Source organism: Vulpes lagopus, chromosome 3 (assembly GCF_018345385.1).
Source record: "Vulpes lagopus strain Blue_001 chromosome 3, ASM1834538v1, whole genome shotgun sequence".
Taxonomy (NCBI): Eukaryota; Metazoa; Chordata; class Mammalia; order Carnivora; family Canidae; genus Vulpes; species Vulpes lagopus.
In genome coordinates this window covers 126,257,563-126,274,763 of record NC_054826.1, presented here as the reverse complement: position 1 = coordinate 126,274,763, position 17,201 = coordinate 126,257,563, and the positions used below count along the sequence as shown (strand labels likewise).

Sequence of the window (17,201 nt, the reverse complement as noted above, 5' to 3'; positions counted from 1 at the left end):
TTTTCAGTGCTGGCATCAGTATAAAAGCAATTGTGGGTAAAACCACTAGGAATCAAGGTGGTGACACCAGGCTGTCTGAATTATCATTGTGTTCTTTACTACGATGCACTTGCAGAAGGAAAAAAAAAATTACTCCATTTCACCTAAGAAGATAATACAGTAAAAATAAATAATTGTGTTAAATTTCAACCTTGAGCAACTGTGTTAAAATAGGAAGTGGGGCCACAGCATTGCCACTGCACACGCATAGAAAAGCACCTCCACAGTTGTCTGGGTTGCAAACTGAACTAGCTGCTTTTTGGATGGAACATCATTTGTACTTGACCTACAAACTGCGGTCACTCAGACTAGCATATTTGGCAGATTGTTCCTGAAAAATGAACAAAATGAGTCTGTCACTTCAAGAAAAACAACTGACAATATTTATTGCCAGTGATAAAATTCAAACTTTCAAGTGAAAACGAGAATGAGAAAACTTCTGCCATTGTGAAGTCGACATCTTCCCAGTATTTAAAAACTCTGCTTATGTCAACATTTGAGAGATCTGCAAACTCAAGAAACCAATAGTTTCCAAATGACCAATGCATTATGTTACAAAATCACACCTGGGTAAAGATTAATTTAAAAATAAATGCATGGGATCCCTGGGTGGCGCAGCGGTTTGGCGCCTGCCTTTGGCCCAGGGCGCGATCCTGGAGACCCGGGATCGAATCCCACGTCGGGCTTCCGGTGCATGGAGCCTGCTTCTCCCTCTGCCTGTGTCTCTGCCTCTCTCTCTCTCTTCCTGTGTGACTGTCATAAATAAATAAAAATTTAAAAAAAAATAAAAAATAAAAATAAATAAAAATAAATGCAGTTTTGGGGCGCCTGGCTGGCTGAGTCGGTAAAGCACATGACTCTCAATCTTGAGGTCGTGAGTTCAAGACCCATAGTGGGCATGAAGCCTACCTATAAAAGGTGGCAGGGGTGGTTTTAATCCCATACCAAAAAACTGACTAATAGGATTTCAGATTCCATCTGTAACTAATCTTCAAGAAACTACCACTTACTGAGTGTTGGTGCAGCATCAAAGAAAAATAGCCACAATTACCTAAAAAAGCTATTAAAATGTTCCATTACTGAACTAGGTATCTCTGTGAAGCCAAACTTTCTACACATTCTTCAACATCCTGCAACAGACTGAATGCTAAAGCAGTTAAGAAAATCCAGCTATTAAAAAGGGTTCAACTGGTAAATTCTTAATGTGTATTTAAATAGTTTTTTCAAGAATCCAGCAGTTTTTTATTAATCTGAACATTAAGGAGAAAATGTAAAGGCAAAAATGTAAAATGGTACCATTCTTCTCACCAAATATCTTTGATTTTGAAAATACAGTTAAATTGCTGACTCACTATATTGTACACCTGAAAGTATAACACTGTAAGCTAACGATACTGAAATTTAAAATAAAATTTAAAAAATATATTTAACATATAATTATCTTTATAAAAATGTTATTTATATTAACATGCAATGGGTACAATGGATTTGTTAATATTTTGAAATGAATTATAAGGAAAGATTCTCTTAAACATCTCAGTTTGTTTCAATTTCTAATATAATAAATATCAATAGATAAGGCACATAACCAAGAGCTCTTTAGTTTCTCTAATAATTTTTAGGGATATAGAAGGGTCCTGAGACCTAAGAGTTTATGAAGGGAACCACAGGCTGATGGAAAGCCTCATCAGTTGGCCACAGCTGTTCCTGATCATCTCAGTAGCAGAATCCCACCCGTTCCCAAAGCTGTTTCTGTCCCTCACTCCCTTTCTGGTTCTGCTACTGCCACTACCACCACCAGTCTCTGGGGGCTTGACCTTCAGCCTATTCTAAGGAAGTGAGCCTCTCTCCCAACCTCAGCAGACCACACATGCTGGGCATTTTCTTACAAGTGCAAAAGCAGCAAATACTAAGGGAAAACAACAAAAACCTGATTTATAGGAGCAAGTTTTACAAAGAACAGTTTCTCCAAACCTGACTTAGGTGGCCATGGGTTGGCTTGGCCGGTACCGTCTACCAGAGTATGAACAAGATTGATGAACGTCACGGCCTTATCCAGGCTTCTTCAGGGAAGACTATCCCTGCCCTTGGCCTATTACCCTGTGTGCCGTAGCCCCAGTCTGCCTGTGATGCACTCAGTTCCCTTACCTCTTAGTGAGGCCAGTCTAGATCTCACATGGCAGTGTTCTTCTTATTTCAAAAACTCTCACCTCCTTATAAAATTCCCTCCAAGGATGCTAGTTCCTGCTGGGGAAAACAGGTCTTTAGTGTCTCATGTGCAAAGTACAAATGATGCCAAGAGATGCATGGATGAGGAACTACTCAGCCACTTCTCTGGTGGTCAGCAACCATCTATCATCCCTGGGAGAGGGGTCCTGCAGAACTCTAATGATTAATAATCACTGTCCTATAAAAATACCAACACTGAAATTACCAACCAACAAAAAGAGGAAAGTTTAGGCACATGCATACACAATAGAAAATTCAATGTTTTCTTTCAAGATTATTACTCCACAGTGAAGTACTGCAGGTGACATTGAACAGGAGGTAGAAACACAATCGTTATTTAAATCAGGCTGGCAAAAAAAAAAAAAAATCAGGCTGGCTAATAAAAGAAAACTCAGAAATTTCTTTACTTATGCTATTTGCTTCTTTTTAGTTTTTCCCTTTCATGGGCAGCCCTGGTGGCTCAGAGGTTTAACGTCGCTTCGGCCATGGCCTGATCCTGGAGACCCGGAATCGTGTCCCGTGTCAGGCTCCCTGCATGGAGCCTGTTTCTCCCTCTGCCTGTGTCTCTGCCGCTCTCTCTCTTTGTGTCTCTCATGAATAAATAAATAAATAAATAAATAAATAAATAAATAAATAAATAAATAAATAAATAAATAAAATCTTTTTTTTTAATTTTTCCCTTTCTTAATTCTACCTAAAGGATTACCGTCCTTCCTTCATTCCACCTGCCATTCAGCAAACCATATTCCTAACTTTCTTTGCCAAGGGCTAATTCTGCTCAAAAACTGGTCCTCAGAATTAACACCTGTGTGCTCCTTGCTGGAAGGCATGTAATTTGGCCTGAAGAAGCCTGAATACGTTGTCACCAGGGGCTGCCGGAAGGAACATCAACACCACAGCTGTTTGTCGTCTCCAATCACAGTTGCCAAACCAAATTTTCTGCTTCATCTTAGCTTGCCACCCAAGAACGTATGTTTTAACGTGCACAAGACAGCCCACTCTAGGGTTCAGGTGAGCACAGAATTTCTTGACATGACTTTATTTGAGAAAGAGGCAGAGACACAGGCAGAGGGAGAAGCAGGCACCATGCAGGGAGCCTGATGTGGGACTCGATCCCAGGTCTCCAGGATCACGCCCTGGGCTGCAGGCGGCGCTAAACCGCTGCGCCACCGGGGCTGCCCTCTTGACATGACTTTAGAGGAAGCACTGAGCTGTCAGCTAGAGGCTAGCACCACAGTGGCAAGCGTACATGCTTGGGTAGTGGCAAGCTATCCAAGTTGTCAGATGAAGCAAGAAGTGCACCTGAGCAAGCAAACTGCACTTAAAACAGGTACTTGGGTAGGGCACTTAACTGCCAGCTGGCAGGCAACAAGGGCCCAGACTGCCAGTTTGGGACAGGCGATGGCAAAGGCTAAAGCTCAGAGTGCCTCAGCCCACCGTCAATTTGAGGAATGGCCCGAGCAGGGGGTTAGACAGTAACTTTCTAAGTGCTGCCTATTAGCACTTGGGAAAGGTTTTGGTCACTGTGGCCAGCAGCTGATGATGATCTGCCCCAATCCACACCAGCAAATCTTTCCCCCAGTTGCTCCATAAGCCTAAAAGGTTAGCAATAGCTACCAGATATTCCCTTCATAAAGACATGGTTGTTGCTGTCGATTTGGAGTGATTGTGCACTCCGTTTCAGCTTCCTAATATTTCAGAGGGGAAAATAAGATGTTTATAGATACCTTCTGACAGTTTCACCTTCTGTCTTTGTGACTCTCTATCTACTACAGGAAACAAAAAACAGTTCCAGACAATCCTTCTCACCTTTTGGCTTGTGGCCCAAGGCAGAACAGAACAGAGGTTTGTCCCAAATGGTGTGAAAGGATGCTTCTTCCCTTCCCTCATACCCCACTATTTCTCCCTATCTTTAATAATAATTGCCTCTTACTTTTTGGATCATTTTCAAAATCCTAGTCCTGTGCTGAAAATTCTTTCAACCTTCTCTCTCAGTGACTGGCCACCTTATCTAAAATTTCACAGGTGCATGTGCACACATGCACACACATTCCATATCCTCCTTTTTGCTTTATGATTTCTCCTTAAAACTTAATGCAAAAGAAATTTTATTTCACTTATTTGTTTGCTGCCTGACTGCCCTATTAGAACAGAATACCACGAGGGCAAGAATTTCTGTTTTGTTCACTGCTGTATCCCCAGCACTAGAACTGTGCCCAGCACAAAATAAATTATTTGTTGAATGAATGAATGAACAAGCCAGGGGTTCCTGGCCTGTTTCATATTCTGCAACTTGATTCTGTATTTTCTGTATGTGAATTACCACAGAAACTTCAAAAGTCTCACTCATTCCTGACTCCACACTGTCCCCAAGGTCAGCTCCAGAAACCTTGAAAGGACATCTCCCATTCAAACAATCGAGCCTCTTGCCCTCCAAGTTGTCTAAAATCTGGCTCTATGTTTAATCAAGTTCGTCCTGCTACTGCTCATATCTGTTCCACCACCTCTAATGCCACTGCTGTCACCGTGGTTAAGGCTGCCATCAACCCTGCCTGGGATTTACTGAAACAACTTCCTAATTTCCCGTCTCATACCCTTCCAGCCTACATTCCCAAGAACTAAAAAAGTAAGCCTTCTAAACTTACAAATTAGATCACCTAAGCCTCCTGCCTAAAGCCTATCAGTGGCTCCCTGTTACCTACAGTATTGAATATAAACTCCTTCCCTTGAGCCCTCACCCTCCCTTATCCTAATGAACTACTGTATTTACAACCCACCAAGAACCATAACCCCAAGCCTTTGCTCATGTTACTCCCATTGCACCGAATGTTCTTTCATCTGCCTGGAGAGCCACTGCTCCGTCTCAAGATCCACCTCAGTATGTGCACTGCCATACAGCGTTCCTGACTTCGCACACTCTTATGATCTTTAGAACTGTAAGCTTGCTGAGGTCAGGAACTGTGGTAACTCCATCTGCTCATCCACAGCACAGAGCACATCATAAGAGCACGATGAAAATTTTCAAAGAGTGAGCAAATGTGCAGAAATAATGAAAGTCTCCCTTTCCACAAACCTTTTCAGATAAATTGCAGAGGAGTAGCTACTTTTCACGCTGCCAGGCTGGTTCTGGAGTGCCCAGTCTACAAATACTCATTTCTATAGAGTCCTCTACTGGGTATTTTTAACCTTATTATCAGAAAATGAAATGGGAGGTAAAGGCTAATGCCTGACATAGTAGAGAGAAAATATCTCCACAAACTCCAAGACAGGTTAAAAGAAATTTTATTTTATTTACTTATTTTTTTAAACAGGGGAGAGCATGAATGCAGTCCCCTGCTACCATATATTATATGCAGTCAAGTTTCCCACATTTGGGGAAATCACAAGGATCAGCACATCCAGGGTTCAAGTGGATAAGCCACACCCTGGGAAAACCACTTTCATGATCACGGTATCCCCCTGCCATGTAAGTCTAGAAATTTTAAATATATAACTTTAACCTTATGTATAAAAAGGGTTTTCTACAAACTGTGCTATGTTCTCAATTTAGCAGATTTGTACAAGGACAGGAGAACAGGACTCGGCAGCTTCAAAAAGAGGCAGGAAGTTGTGTAGACGTCCTATATTACTGGAGTCCCATCCACAAAGGTTTTCAAAATGAGCTGAATAAAGCAAAAATCATGGCCTCAGGGAAACAGTTAAAGGAGAGAATACCGTATAAAACTATCACTGTTTTAGCTAACCCTTCCATCTTCCCCTACCTTCCATCCAGTTGTAAAACTTTTCCCTATAAATATACAACATACACAAACTCAAAAAGTTAATTTATCAAATTTACACTATTTGAAGGTAAAAAAAAATTAATAACCCATTCTAGCATATTGTGTCTTTGAGACCCTTGACTTGAAGTTGAAAATAAAATTATCCATAAGTTAACAAAAATGGGTATTGCCAAAGAGTCAAAGACTTGGTGACTTCCAGACACACTTGATGATTACATATGTTTTTTGTTTTGATTATTCAAGAAATACACTGTTCAAATTACCACTTACAAAACTGCTATCCTTGTCATAATGTCACATAGCACTGCTCCATTCTCTGGAATCTGTCCCACAACCCCTGAGGACAGAGCCTGCAACACTCAGATCTTAAAGACGCCAAAGTGTCAAGCGGGGATTACATCCGCACCACGCTCCACTGGCATCTTTAGACTCTGAGAGCAAGTCACCCTCCTACGGGGAAAGACAACTGCCATGACCGAATCTCTCGAGTGAACTGCCAAGTGTAGTTTCTGACCTCATCAATGTAACATTTAGAGCTTTCTAGACAGAGGGAAAGATCAGGTGAAAATATTTTTCTATTAAATCCATCAATTCTTCAACTACTAGCAAAATTAATAAAGATAAGTCAGGAAAAAGATAAAGTGCTCTCACTGAATAACATGTAAATGACATGAGAAACTTCAATCACAAGCAGAGAAGAAATAAAGTATCAGTTGAGCATATAGGATGATGTCAGGCCCCACACACAACCACTTAGCTCTCTCTGATTTATAGTGCTACTTCTCTCATTTCTGACTTAAGCTGTTCCTTCCCCCAATGAGCTTTTTCCTGGAGCTTTTTACTGTGTAATCATGCAACGTATGGGCACCACAAAACACAATAAGCTTTACAAATTTTGGCTTTTAAGAATCAACATGTTTTGTTTTCTCTACATACTTCTGAAACACATGCCGCAACCCCCCCCCCACCCAACACACACACCGCCAACACAGAAGATTTTAGTAAAACATAAAGATTAAAAGGGAGTGGGCTGGGGGTTAGGTATTCAGAATCCTCACTTTGGGTTCCACTTGCTTATATATATGTCACTTCCCAGGCCTCAAAAAATTCTGTCCTGTGTGAAAATAAGAAAAATAAAAGAAGCCCAGTGAAGATATCAAGAACAGCAGTAAGAGCTTAAGACTGAGACAAGAGACCAGATCTAAATCCGAAGGGTTGGGTATAGGGGAGTCTAAACACTGCTCTGGGTGCATTTCTAAAATGCTGCCAATTATATAAGACAAATACCATGATAAAACTGAAAGTTTAAAACTGAAAATATGTTTTGTTTTGTTTTGTTTTTTTAAAAAAGAGACCTAGGTAAAGGCAGTGTGTACTTGGGGGTATACGATTCCATCTAATTCTCGAGAGTCCTGTAGGGCTAAGCCAACTTCCTTATTCCAGCAAAGTGAGGCCTCAAGTCGAAAAAGGTTTTATTCTTCACAGTTTTGGAAAAAGGCATAGAAAAAGGTTTTAATGGGATTTAGGAGCAACCAAATGAAACATAAAGAGACAATCTGTTAAAGTACTTCAAGGTCCTGCCTGCTGACGGGCTCCGACCCCGTACATTCATCGGACCTGCCCCCAGAATTTCAGAAACAGTAACAGCTGACTGGCAGGATACACATTTCCAAAGTTCTCCTTCCTCCTAAAGGTCTCATCTAGGTCAGCACTGTCACAGTGTGAACAGATCTGTGATATTTGACTCACCAGAGGAAAAGTCTCACCAGCCCTGAGATGCCCCCATGGTGAGGTGTCCTGAGACAACTGATCTGCCTCCAGATACGCACACTAGAAAAAGATTGTTTGGTTTTTATTTTCCCCAACACAAACAGGGCTGGGGAGGGAGATGACGAGGCAAAGAAATGCACATACCTTTCAACTGGTCAGCAACAACGCTCTGGCCAAGGCGTTCGGTAACTTTCCCATCTTCCATTTCGTACCGATCATCTAGGTATTTTGCTGTGGCCTCAGAAATGTGAACCTTGCCGGCCACTCCCAGCTGCTCCATGAGATTGGCCAAGTTCACATCGTTGGACCACACATCGAATTTGAACCTCCTCATCCCCAAGATGCCACACAAGACGGTCCCTGTGTGGACCCCGACACGCATGTTCACCATCTCTTTCTTCTCTTGGCAGAACTGCTCGATGGCTCTGATCATGCCCAAGCCCATCTCAATGCAGCAGTAGGCATGGTCAGCCCGGGGCTCTGGACACCCCGCCACACAATAGTAGCAGTCACCCAGGGTGCTGATTTTCTCACACTTGGTTTCTTCACACAAGCGGTCAAAGCGACCAAACAGATCGTTGAGGAGACCCACCAAGGCATGAGCAGACTTATTGGCACTCATCTTGGTGAAGCCCACGATATCTGCAAATAAAATACTGACTTCTTCGATCTGCTGCATTTTGAAAGGGCGGAATGCTATAGGGGCTTTCTGTATGGAGGACTTTTTCTTCCTGTTCTTGGGGCTGGAGGTGGCATGCCTTTTGACAGAATTCTCGCTCTCCTCATCCCCCTGTTTCATCAGGTCATCAGCTATGATTCTTGGCATCACAGAATGAATCATCCTCTCTTTCAGGGCTTTTTCCACTTCCAGATCCTTTCCATGCATAATTGACTGCCCCACCTTGAGAAAGGTGCTCCTAGATCTCACCTGCGACATGATAAATAGGTGAATCCCAATGGCGTGGATGCAGACGTGAAGCAGGGCTCGGCTCAGCAGCTCCCAGTGTGGGGCCCCTGCTCCAGGTGGGGGAAAGCAGTCTTTGTCTCGGAAATGATAGCCAAAGGTCTCAAAGAGAACAGAATACACCACTCCCAAAAACAAGCTCAAGTACAAAGGTAAGTGCATGACGGTGTAGAGCAAAAAGAGCACTTCAATGCACATGGAAAAGCTCCCCACTTGAGATAAGCAAGTGTCTGTGCGCTTGGCTGCAAGGGTATGATTGGAGCTGTCAACACGTCCTGAGAGAGGCGTCAAAACCTGAAACTGGGCAGCCAGGGTCAGGGCGAACACCAGGAGGGTGAGAACCAGAGAGGTCCACACGTAATGCCGGGCATACAGCTTGGTGAAGGTAAACAGAAAAAAGCCCACACATACTAAGAGGAAGCACAGAGCTGGGGCCACCATGACAATCAGTCTGGACCGCATGTGTACCCCAAAATAGATGCTCCACAGGAGGCAGGCGAAGCCGATGTAGAAGAGCGCATACCGGAAGCGGCGCTGGGTCTGCGGGAAGCAGCGCTCCATGCAAGCCTCCTCCAGGTTCACCGAATCGAACTTGGGGTCCCACCACCGGCTGGAGGCCCTCTCGAACAGCTGGGGCAGCTTCTTCTGCCGGCGCAGGCGGCCTCCGGCGCCCGCTCTCCGGGGGACCCCTCCCGAGTCCCCAGAGCTGCTGCAGCTGGAAGAAATGCTGTACTTGCAGTGCTTGGGGTGGCTGTTGGAGGACAGCTGCCTGGGGTTGATTTTGACCCTCACGCTGTTGCTGTCTCCGCTGGAGTCGCAGCTCACCTCGGTGCTGTGGTGCTGCAGCAGCTGCTGGTGGGGCGGGGAAGCCATGTTGCCGAGCGCTCAGAACCCTCCCGGCGGGGGTCACGGGTACCTGTCGGCGAAGACAGCCAGAGTCACCCCGGCAGCGGTCCGGGCCCAGGTACACCCGCGCCTGAGGGCCGCGAGCTCGGCCGGCGGCCGCCGCCGAGGTCTGGTCGGGGAGGCACCGAGTGCTCACGAAACGTCTAGGCGGGGCTCCCCCCCCCCGTCCCGCCCCGAGGCCGCCGACCCCCGTCGGAGGACGCCCCCTCGGCCCCCGGCCCCTGGCCCCCCGCCCCCGCACGCACTCGCCTGCTCCGGCCGCCGAGCCCCTCACGCCGCCAGCCGCCGTCGCCGGCACAGCCCTCCCGCCCGCGGCGGGCCCCTCATGCCGCGCGGAGCGGCGCCTCCCCTGCGTCAGAGGCCGGCTGCCCCGCGGGAGGCTGCGGGCCGACGGCGACGAGCGGCAGCGAGGCCCCGGCGCCGGCGCGAGCCTGAGGAGCCGTCGGCGCGGCCCGTCTAGCGGGGCCTGCTCCCGGCCTCCGGGGCCGACCCAGCGGGGCGGGGATGCCCAGCGCGCCGGGAGACGCCGAGCGCAGAGCGCGGCGGGCGCGGGCCCCTCAGCCGGCCGCCCTGCGCGGCACTGCCGCAGAGCCCGCTCCCGCGACGCCGACCCGGGACGCCCGCCCACGCTCGGGGCGGCCTCCCGAGTTAGCGACGCCGCCGCGGCCGCGGCCGCCGCCGTGCCCCCCGCTGCCGCTGCCTCATGTCGGAAGAGCCGCCACAGCCGCCGCCGCCGCCGCCACCATCTCCTGCCCCCCTCCCCCTCCCGCTGTCACTGACAGACTCGCGCCCGCGCCGCCCCTCGCCCCGCCGCAGCGCGCACGCGCGGCCCGCGCACGCCGCCGCCGCCGCCGATCCTGGGCACGCGCACAGTGAGCGCGCGCCGGGCTGGCGAGGCTGCAGGGCGGGGGCGGGGCGAGCGCGCTGCGGCTCCGCCCTCAATCCTCCGCCCGCCGCGCCGCCCCGGCGGCGCTGTGAGTGCTGCGGGGGCTGCGGGGACCCGTTTTCCTCCCGGCTCGGGTGCCCAGACGCGCTCGAGAAAAACCAATGGCTCCTGCTAGTTAAGGAGCAGCCGCGCGCGGTGCGACGTTAGGAAACACAAATGTTTGCCTCTCCGTCAGCACACCTTTTTTTTTTTTTTTTAAATAAATGCAAGTTTGCAACTATTGCATTTGCTGAAAAGGAGGCAATGAGCACGGGCCCCGGGGGCACGAGCCCCTCCCTGAGCGTGCTCTCGCAGTCGGAGCCCGGCCTCTGCTGGCTTGGGTCATGGGGGCAGGCCTCCGGGAGGTGCCAGTGACAGTCCACACCTTCAGCCCCAAAGATTTGCCTGTCCCGCGCCTGTGTCATCTCTCACAACTGCTTTTACCCTTCCGCAAATGAAACTTTCCAAGGAGTCTGCTATCCATGGGGCAGCCCCCCTGGGGCTTCCCTGAGTGTTGTCTGCAACCTGCACGTACAGCCCTGTACTCCCCATGCACCAACGCTGACGCCTCCCTGCATACTTAGTACCTCCTGCCAGTCACAAGGGTCTCCTCCCTCCTTCCCTCACTTTCCAGGCCCAGCCCTGGGGCCCATGCCAGTTTTCACAGTTGATTTAGAAAATAAAGTAAATGTAGTCTGTCCACATAATGGAATATTATTCAGCCATAAAAAAGAATGAAGTACTGATCCATGAAGCAACCAGGATGAATCTTGAAACCATGATACTAAGTGAAGAGAAACCAGTCAGGAAAGAGCAGGTGTTGTGCGATTCCATTTTCCATGAAATGTTCAGAATCGGCGAATCCATACACAGAAAGCAGACAGTCGATTGTCAGGGGCTGGAGGTGATGGGAACGGAGGATTGCCTCCTGATAGGGAAGGAAGGGAGTGATGGGACTAGATGGAGGTGGTGCGTGCACAACACTGTGTATGAAATGCCACTGGATTATACACTTTAAAATGGTGTAAGTGGTAAATACTATGTGTATTTTAGCCTGCTACAGATAAAAGAAAAGCAAAACAGAAGTAACAACATCATGACTGTGATATTCCTGCCAAAAGTACATAACCTTGATCTAATCACCAGAAAACATCAGGCGAACCCAAATTGAGAAATCTTTCTTCTAAGTAATTGGCCAGTACTCATCAAAAGTGTCAAGGTCATGAAAGACAAAAAGTGAGGAACGTCCACCAGTTGGACTAAATGGAACATGGGATCGTGGTGTGGAAACTGGAATGGAAAGAACATTAGAGGGAATTCAAACGAGGTCTGCAGCTTAGTGAATGGCATCGCCTCTTGCCAATGTTAATGTCCTGGTTCTGATCAGTGTACTAATTACATGCAATGTTAAGGTTAGGGGAAGCCTGCTGTAGACCGAAGGGGAAGCTGTCATATTTTGCAACTTTAAGTCTAAAATGGTTTCAAAACAAAAAGTCAGGGAAAAGCTATAAATAAATACCTTTATTGAGCATCAACTATGTGCCAAACAACTCTGATCTCTTCTGTTTTTCGCAGATGAAGGAACTAAGATTCAGTAGAGTACATTGCACAAGCCAGTAAGAGATAATAGTAAACTTACACTGACTGAACATGTCGTAAGTGCCAGAAACCACTGGACGCTTTCACTTGTGACCTATTCGGTCCTTACCGCAACCCTCTGAGGTAAATGTGATTGTCCCTATTTTAGAGATGTGAAACTGGGGACTGACGCGTGACATGTCCAAAGTCACACAGAGTCTAGAACAGAGCTCTGGCTCAAAACCAAATCTGGGGATCCCTGGGTGGCGCAGCGGTTTGGCGCCTGCCTTTGGCCCAGGGCGCGATCCTGGAGACCCAGGATCGAATCCCACGTCAGGCTCCCGGTGCATGGAGCCTGCTTCTCCCTCAGCCTGTGTCTCTGCCTCTGTGTGTGTGTGTGTGTGTGTGACCATCATAAATAAATAAAAAACAAAAAAAAACAAATCTGCCCCCAGAGGCCATGGTGCTCTGAATAGCCTTGGCACCACCCTCTCTGCAAGCCTCATGGTGGCCCCTCATGTACCCCAGCATCTCACCGACCTGGACGCGAAGCCCGTGGACACGGTGCTGACAATTTACATTCCCCCAGTTAAGGCAACGCTGCTGCCCTCCTTGCTGGTTTCCTTCAATAATCTGAAAGATCTGTCTGTGCTTTTCCTTTCCCCCTCTAACCATTTCGGTCCACCCACCACTTGTGGTGACTTTGGCATTTGTAAATTAATTAGTTATGTCAGATTTTTAGACACGAGTGTGATTTTAGATCATGCCGACCTCCCTCCTTCTCTCCTTCTCTCCTTCTGGAAGTAGTTGGACAGCATTTCCTGTTCATGAAGCCTGTAAACTACAAGAGCCTCCTCAGTCTCCAAGTTAGGCTGTAGGTCATCCCATAGACCCTTGGGATCAGGGATAATGGGCCCGGCACTGTGCACTAGGCCCTGGGTGTCCAATGATGCAGTGTTTTCAAGGGGCTCCTAACTGGGAAAGATACCGGGGAAGGTGATGGGTTCAGAAAACAGAATCATCATCCACGAGGGAGAATGCTACAGCAAAGGGTTAACTGCGTTCCCCTCATGCCAACACCTGGCGGGGAGTCACTGACGAGCCCGGGCCCCTGCTCCTTGGTCCCCAGAAAGCATGCAGCTGCCCAATACGCAGCAGGGACAGAACAGGTGCAACTCCTTCTCCAACCATCCAACCAGGCTGCAGCCAGATCTGTCAGGCTTTCTCTCCGTCTGGTTGTGAACTTCCTCCCGACACAGCGTGAATCCCATAGCATCCACACGAACTTCCCCAGAGTTTCAGCAAGTGTTACCAGCCTCATCATATCACCCTCGCCCTCACTCCACGTTCACCTGACCCGCGAGGGCCTCGGCTTGAAACCATCAGAAGTCACACGGGGTGACCACATGACCAGCACATGGATGGAGCGCTGGCCATCCTCGTCACGCTGGTCCCTGAGGTCTCAGCGCACCCACGTTATTTCCGGCTGTCAGGTGGGCAATGATCTTGGAGAACTACTCCCTGGAGGGGTGGCGGGGGGGGGGGACTCCTTGCTCTCATCCAGCCAAGCTGCAGTAAACAAGCTGTGAGTCCTCTCGCCTGGAAAGGGTGAGTTTGTAGGAATAGACCCACGTTTTCCCCCTCCATCCAGTGGCTGGTCACAGGTCTCCGGCCGCTGCCCGCACGCTGGCAGAGGGTCAGGTGTCAAGGCAAAGTAACAGAAGGCTGATTAGGGAAGATCATCAGAATCCCCAGCAGGCTCCACCACAACCCAGGAGTCTTTGATCTCTTCATCTATATAAATTCCAAATCCTGCTCTGCCTGGTGCATTGCCCAGTAATGCCTACTGAATGACTGCATATGGGGAATTATAAGAGATAAGATGTGTGTGAAAGAGTCAAGCTCTCGGTTGCTTTTAATAAGTAGAATAAGTAATATTCCATGTAATGCTTATGAGTTTACAGCTCTTTGCACCTACATATGTAGTACAGGTTCTGGCATAAACCCAAAGCTAAAATATATGATCGGCATATTTATGACCCCATGGGGGCCAGGGAGGACCAGTCCAGGGGCAATCATATTTTGAAGTAAGGGGGAGCTGGTTGGTTGGCCCAGAAGTTCTACTGAGACAGAGGATGGGGAATTCTGAGTAAAGCATGGTGACTTGTCCCTCAAATTTGCAACCTGGCCCAGCTCCTGCTGGACTGTTATTCCCATCCCACCCTGTGGCTAATGGTGAGGACTGCATAAGAGGTGTGTAGGTGATTGAAGAGTGTGCCCCCCAAACTGATGTCCATCCAGAACCTCAGAACATGACCTTATTTGGAAAAACAGTCTTAGCAGATGTAATTAGTGAAGATGAGGTCATTCTGGATTTGGATGGGCCCCAAGTCCAGTGGCTGGTGTCCTTAAACACAACGGGGACACAGAGACATGCAGGGAGAAGAAGGCCCCGGGGAAGATGGAGGCAGAGATTGGAGAGATGTGTCCACAAGCCAGGGAACAATGAGTGTTGCCAGGAACCACCAAAAGCTGGATGAGGCAGGGGGGACCCTCCCCCAGCACCTTCAGAGGGAGCACGGCCCTGCTGACACCTTTAATGTCTGACTTCTGGCCTCCAGACTGTGAGCAAATACATCTCTGCTGTTTGAAACCACCAAGTTTGTGGTCATTGTGATGGCAGCCCCAGGAAACTCCTACAAGCTGTTTCATCACAAACTGCAGGTGAGGGTACAGTTAGCACTCCGGGTGACCCCTCCAACCGTGCAGACACAAAAGACGAAGAGCAGGAGGGGCTCTCCCTGTGTCACAGCAGACTAGAGAAAACCTTCAGGATCTTGAGGGGGGCAGAGCAGCAGGAGACCCCAAGCACACACAGGGGGATGGAGGTCAGGCCTGACTGGTGCATGTGGGAACGAGGAGGAATCGGGGTCACTTCTGTTTAAAAAGTCTCTAGAGACACCTGCAGATGCTTGGGTTACATGACATTATGCCCATTTTAGACCCAGAGTGAGAACCAAGAGGAGTACAGCACGTTGCCCACAGCTGCAGGGTCGTTGAGCATCCTGTGGCTTCCAGTGTTGAGAAGAGAGTTCAGACACCTTCTGACTCTTGATCCCAGGTGTGAAACCTGTTTTGTCTCTGAAAGTTTCCATGTAGCTCTGAAGCTTCACTGCGCTGGATTGCAGTGTGGGCCTGTGTTCACCCACTGTGTTGGGCATTTGCTGGTCCCTCTCAAGCTAAAGACTCATGTTCATCATTTCTGGGAAATTCTTATTAAATTGTGTCTTTGGTGATTTCTCTCTTCTGTTCTCCTTGTTCTCTTTCTGCAACGTTTATTGTTGGAATGCTGGACCTCCTGGTCTGTTCCTCTTATTTTGCTTATCTCTATTTTCTGTCTCTGTGACTTTCTTTCCTTTCTCTTTGACTTTTTTCTTCAATAACTTTGTGTGATAATAATTCTACTGTCATGTTTTAATATCTGAGGGCTATACTGTCTTCTGAATTTTAAGAATTTCAGCCTTTTCTCATTTCACCAGTGGAATAACTTTTCATCTTTCTAAAGATACTTAAAATTGATTTTTTAAAATGTCTTTTTGCAGAGTCTCCACTTTTTTTCATTGTTTTACCATTTTTCAAGTTAGAGGGTTTTCTTGCATGTCTGGGCAGCTTTGGCTGTCTACTCACAGTTCAGAGGAGTCACTAAAAAGCTGATTAGAAACTCAGAGCAGGCGGTCGGAGTTGCCAACCATGGGCTTCCCTTTACACAATGCTTCTCAGCCCAGCCATATGCCATATGCCAACCATTTGGGATGTTTTTGGACCCTAATGACCTGACTCCATCCTCAGAAATTCTGATATGGGGGCACCGGGGTGTATCAGTCAGTTAAACATCCGACTCTTGATTTCAGCTCAGGTCATGATCTCAGGGTCCTAGGATGGAGCCCTGCATCGGGCTCCCTGCTCAGTGGGGAGTCTGCTCAAGGAATCTCCCTCTCCCTTTGCCCCTCCCTCTGCTTGTGCTATTTCTCTCTCTATCTCTCAAGTAAAAATAAATAAATAAATAAATAAATAAATAAATAAATAAATAAATCTTTTTAAAAATTCTCCTGTGACTATTTGGGGGAAGGAAGGGGTACAGAGGGTATTTCAAATCTACCCAGGTGATTCTTATGATCATTTACTGCTTTCAAATGTTCTGGTCAGGTCATTTTGTAGGAGACCCCCTCCCATGTCAGTACTTCCAAGTATTTTTCCTTGGATTCGTCAGGTCTTCCAAAGAAGGCTCTTCCAGCCAGGCTGCCACTCATCTGAGAAGCAAAAACATGTGAAAAGCTGAGCATTCAGGATCTGAACCCTCACTTAGCAAAACACTATTTGGGATGGTTCTGATCCTGGTGGACTGCTGCTGGCTTTGAGGTGCTCTCCTAGGACAGTCACTTGCACGATGAACCTGAAAATTGTTAGCCGCATTCATCCGTATCCACCATGGTAGAACCCCATATACTTGTTACGATGACGTGTGTATATTTAGGCACACGATCATATCAAAGTATCATTAACATTGCTCAGGAAGAAAGTTTGTCAGCTAGACAAGTATTACCACAATGTCAATAAATAATTTTTTTTCAAACATAGAAACATTCCAAGAGGAAGTATCCAATACCATCTACAATACTCACTATCTGAGAAGCTCCACACCGTTGAGTCCAGGCTGTATACAACCAGCACAGTTTTTTCTGGATCTGTCTGCTGTTCTCATTTATACTTCGTGTTTCAGTGCTTCATGACAAAGTCCTCACACAAGTCGTGATAAAAACCCACCACGCCACGGTGTGCTGGGACTGTTTGAGAGAGACAAGCCTTTTCTCATGTGCAGTGGGTAGCAGAACCTGTAGAAGACTCCATAACAGGGGCGCCTGGGTGGCTCAGTCAGTTAAGTATCCGACTCTTGATTTCAGCTCAGGTCACAATCTCAGAGTTATGATCTCAGGACATGAGATGGAGC

The 17,201-nt window shown here is 47.5% G+C and overlaps 1 protein-coding gene and 2 non-coding genes across 4 annotated transcripts in view; 1 reads left to right on the top strand and 2 right to left on the bottom strand.

Moving 5' to 3' along the window:
• ADCY9 (adenylate cyclase 9) overlaps nucleotides 1-10,076 on the bottom strand; it is a 122,327-nt gene extending 112,251 nt beyond the window's left edge. The window contains exons 1-2 of one of the 2 annotated variants that reach the window (XM_041747062.1): nucleotides 9,936-10,076; nucleotides 7,965-9,700 (exon numbers count right to left, since the gene is read on the bottom strand). In XM_041747062.1, coding sequence (XP_041602996.1) covers nucleotides 7,965-9,657 — 1,693 coding nt within the window. In that variant the 5' untranslated portion in view covers nucleotides 9,658-9,700; nucleotides 9,936-10,076. The remainder of the gene's footprint in view (nucleotides 1-7,964; nucleotides 9,701-9,935) is intronic. The other variant, XM_041747061.1, reaches the window with a different exon arrangement.
• On the top strand, nucleotides 866-938 carry TRNAE-CUC. The gene has a single exon. It is a non-coding gene; the product is annotated as a tRNA-Glu (tRNA).
• On the bottom strand, nucleotides 5,577-5,742 carry LOC121488569. Its single transcript, XR_005987181.1, has one exon. It is a non-coding gene; the product is annotated as a U1 spliceosomal RNA (small nuclear RNA).
• Nucleotides 10,077-17,201: the final 7,125 nt, after the last annotated feature.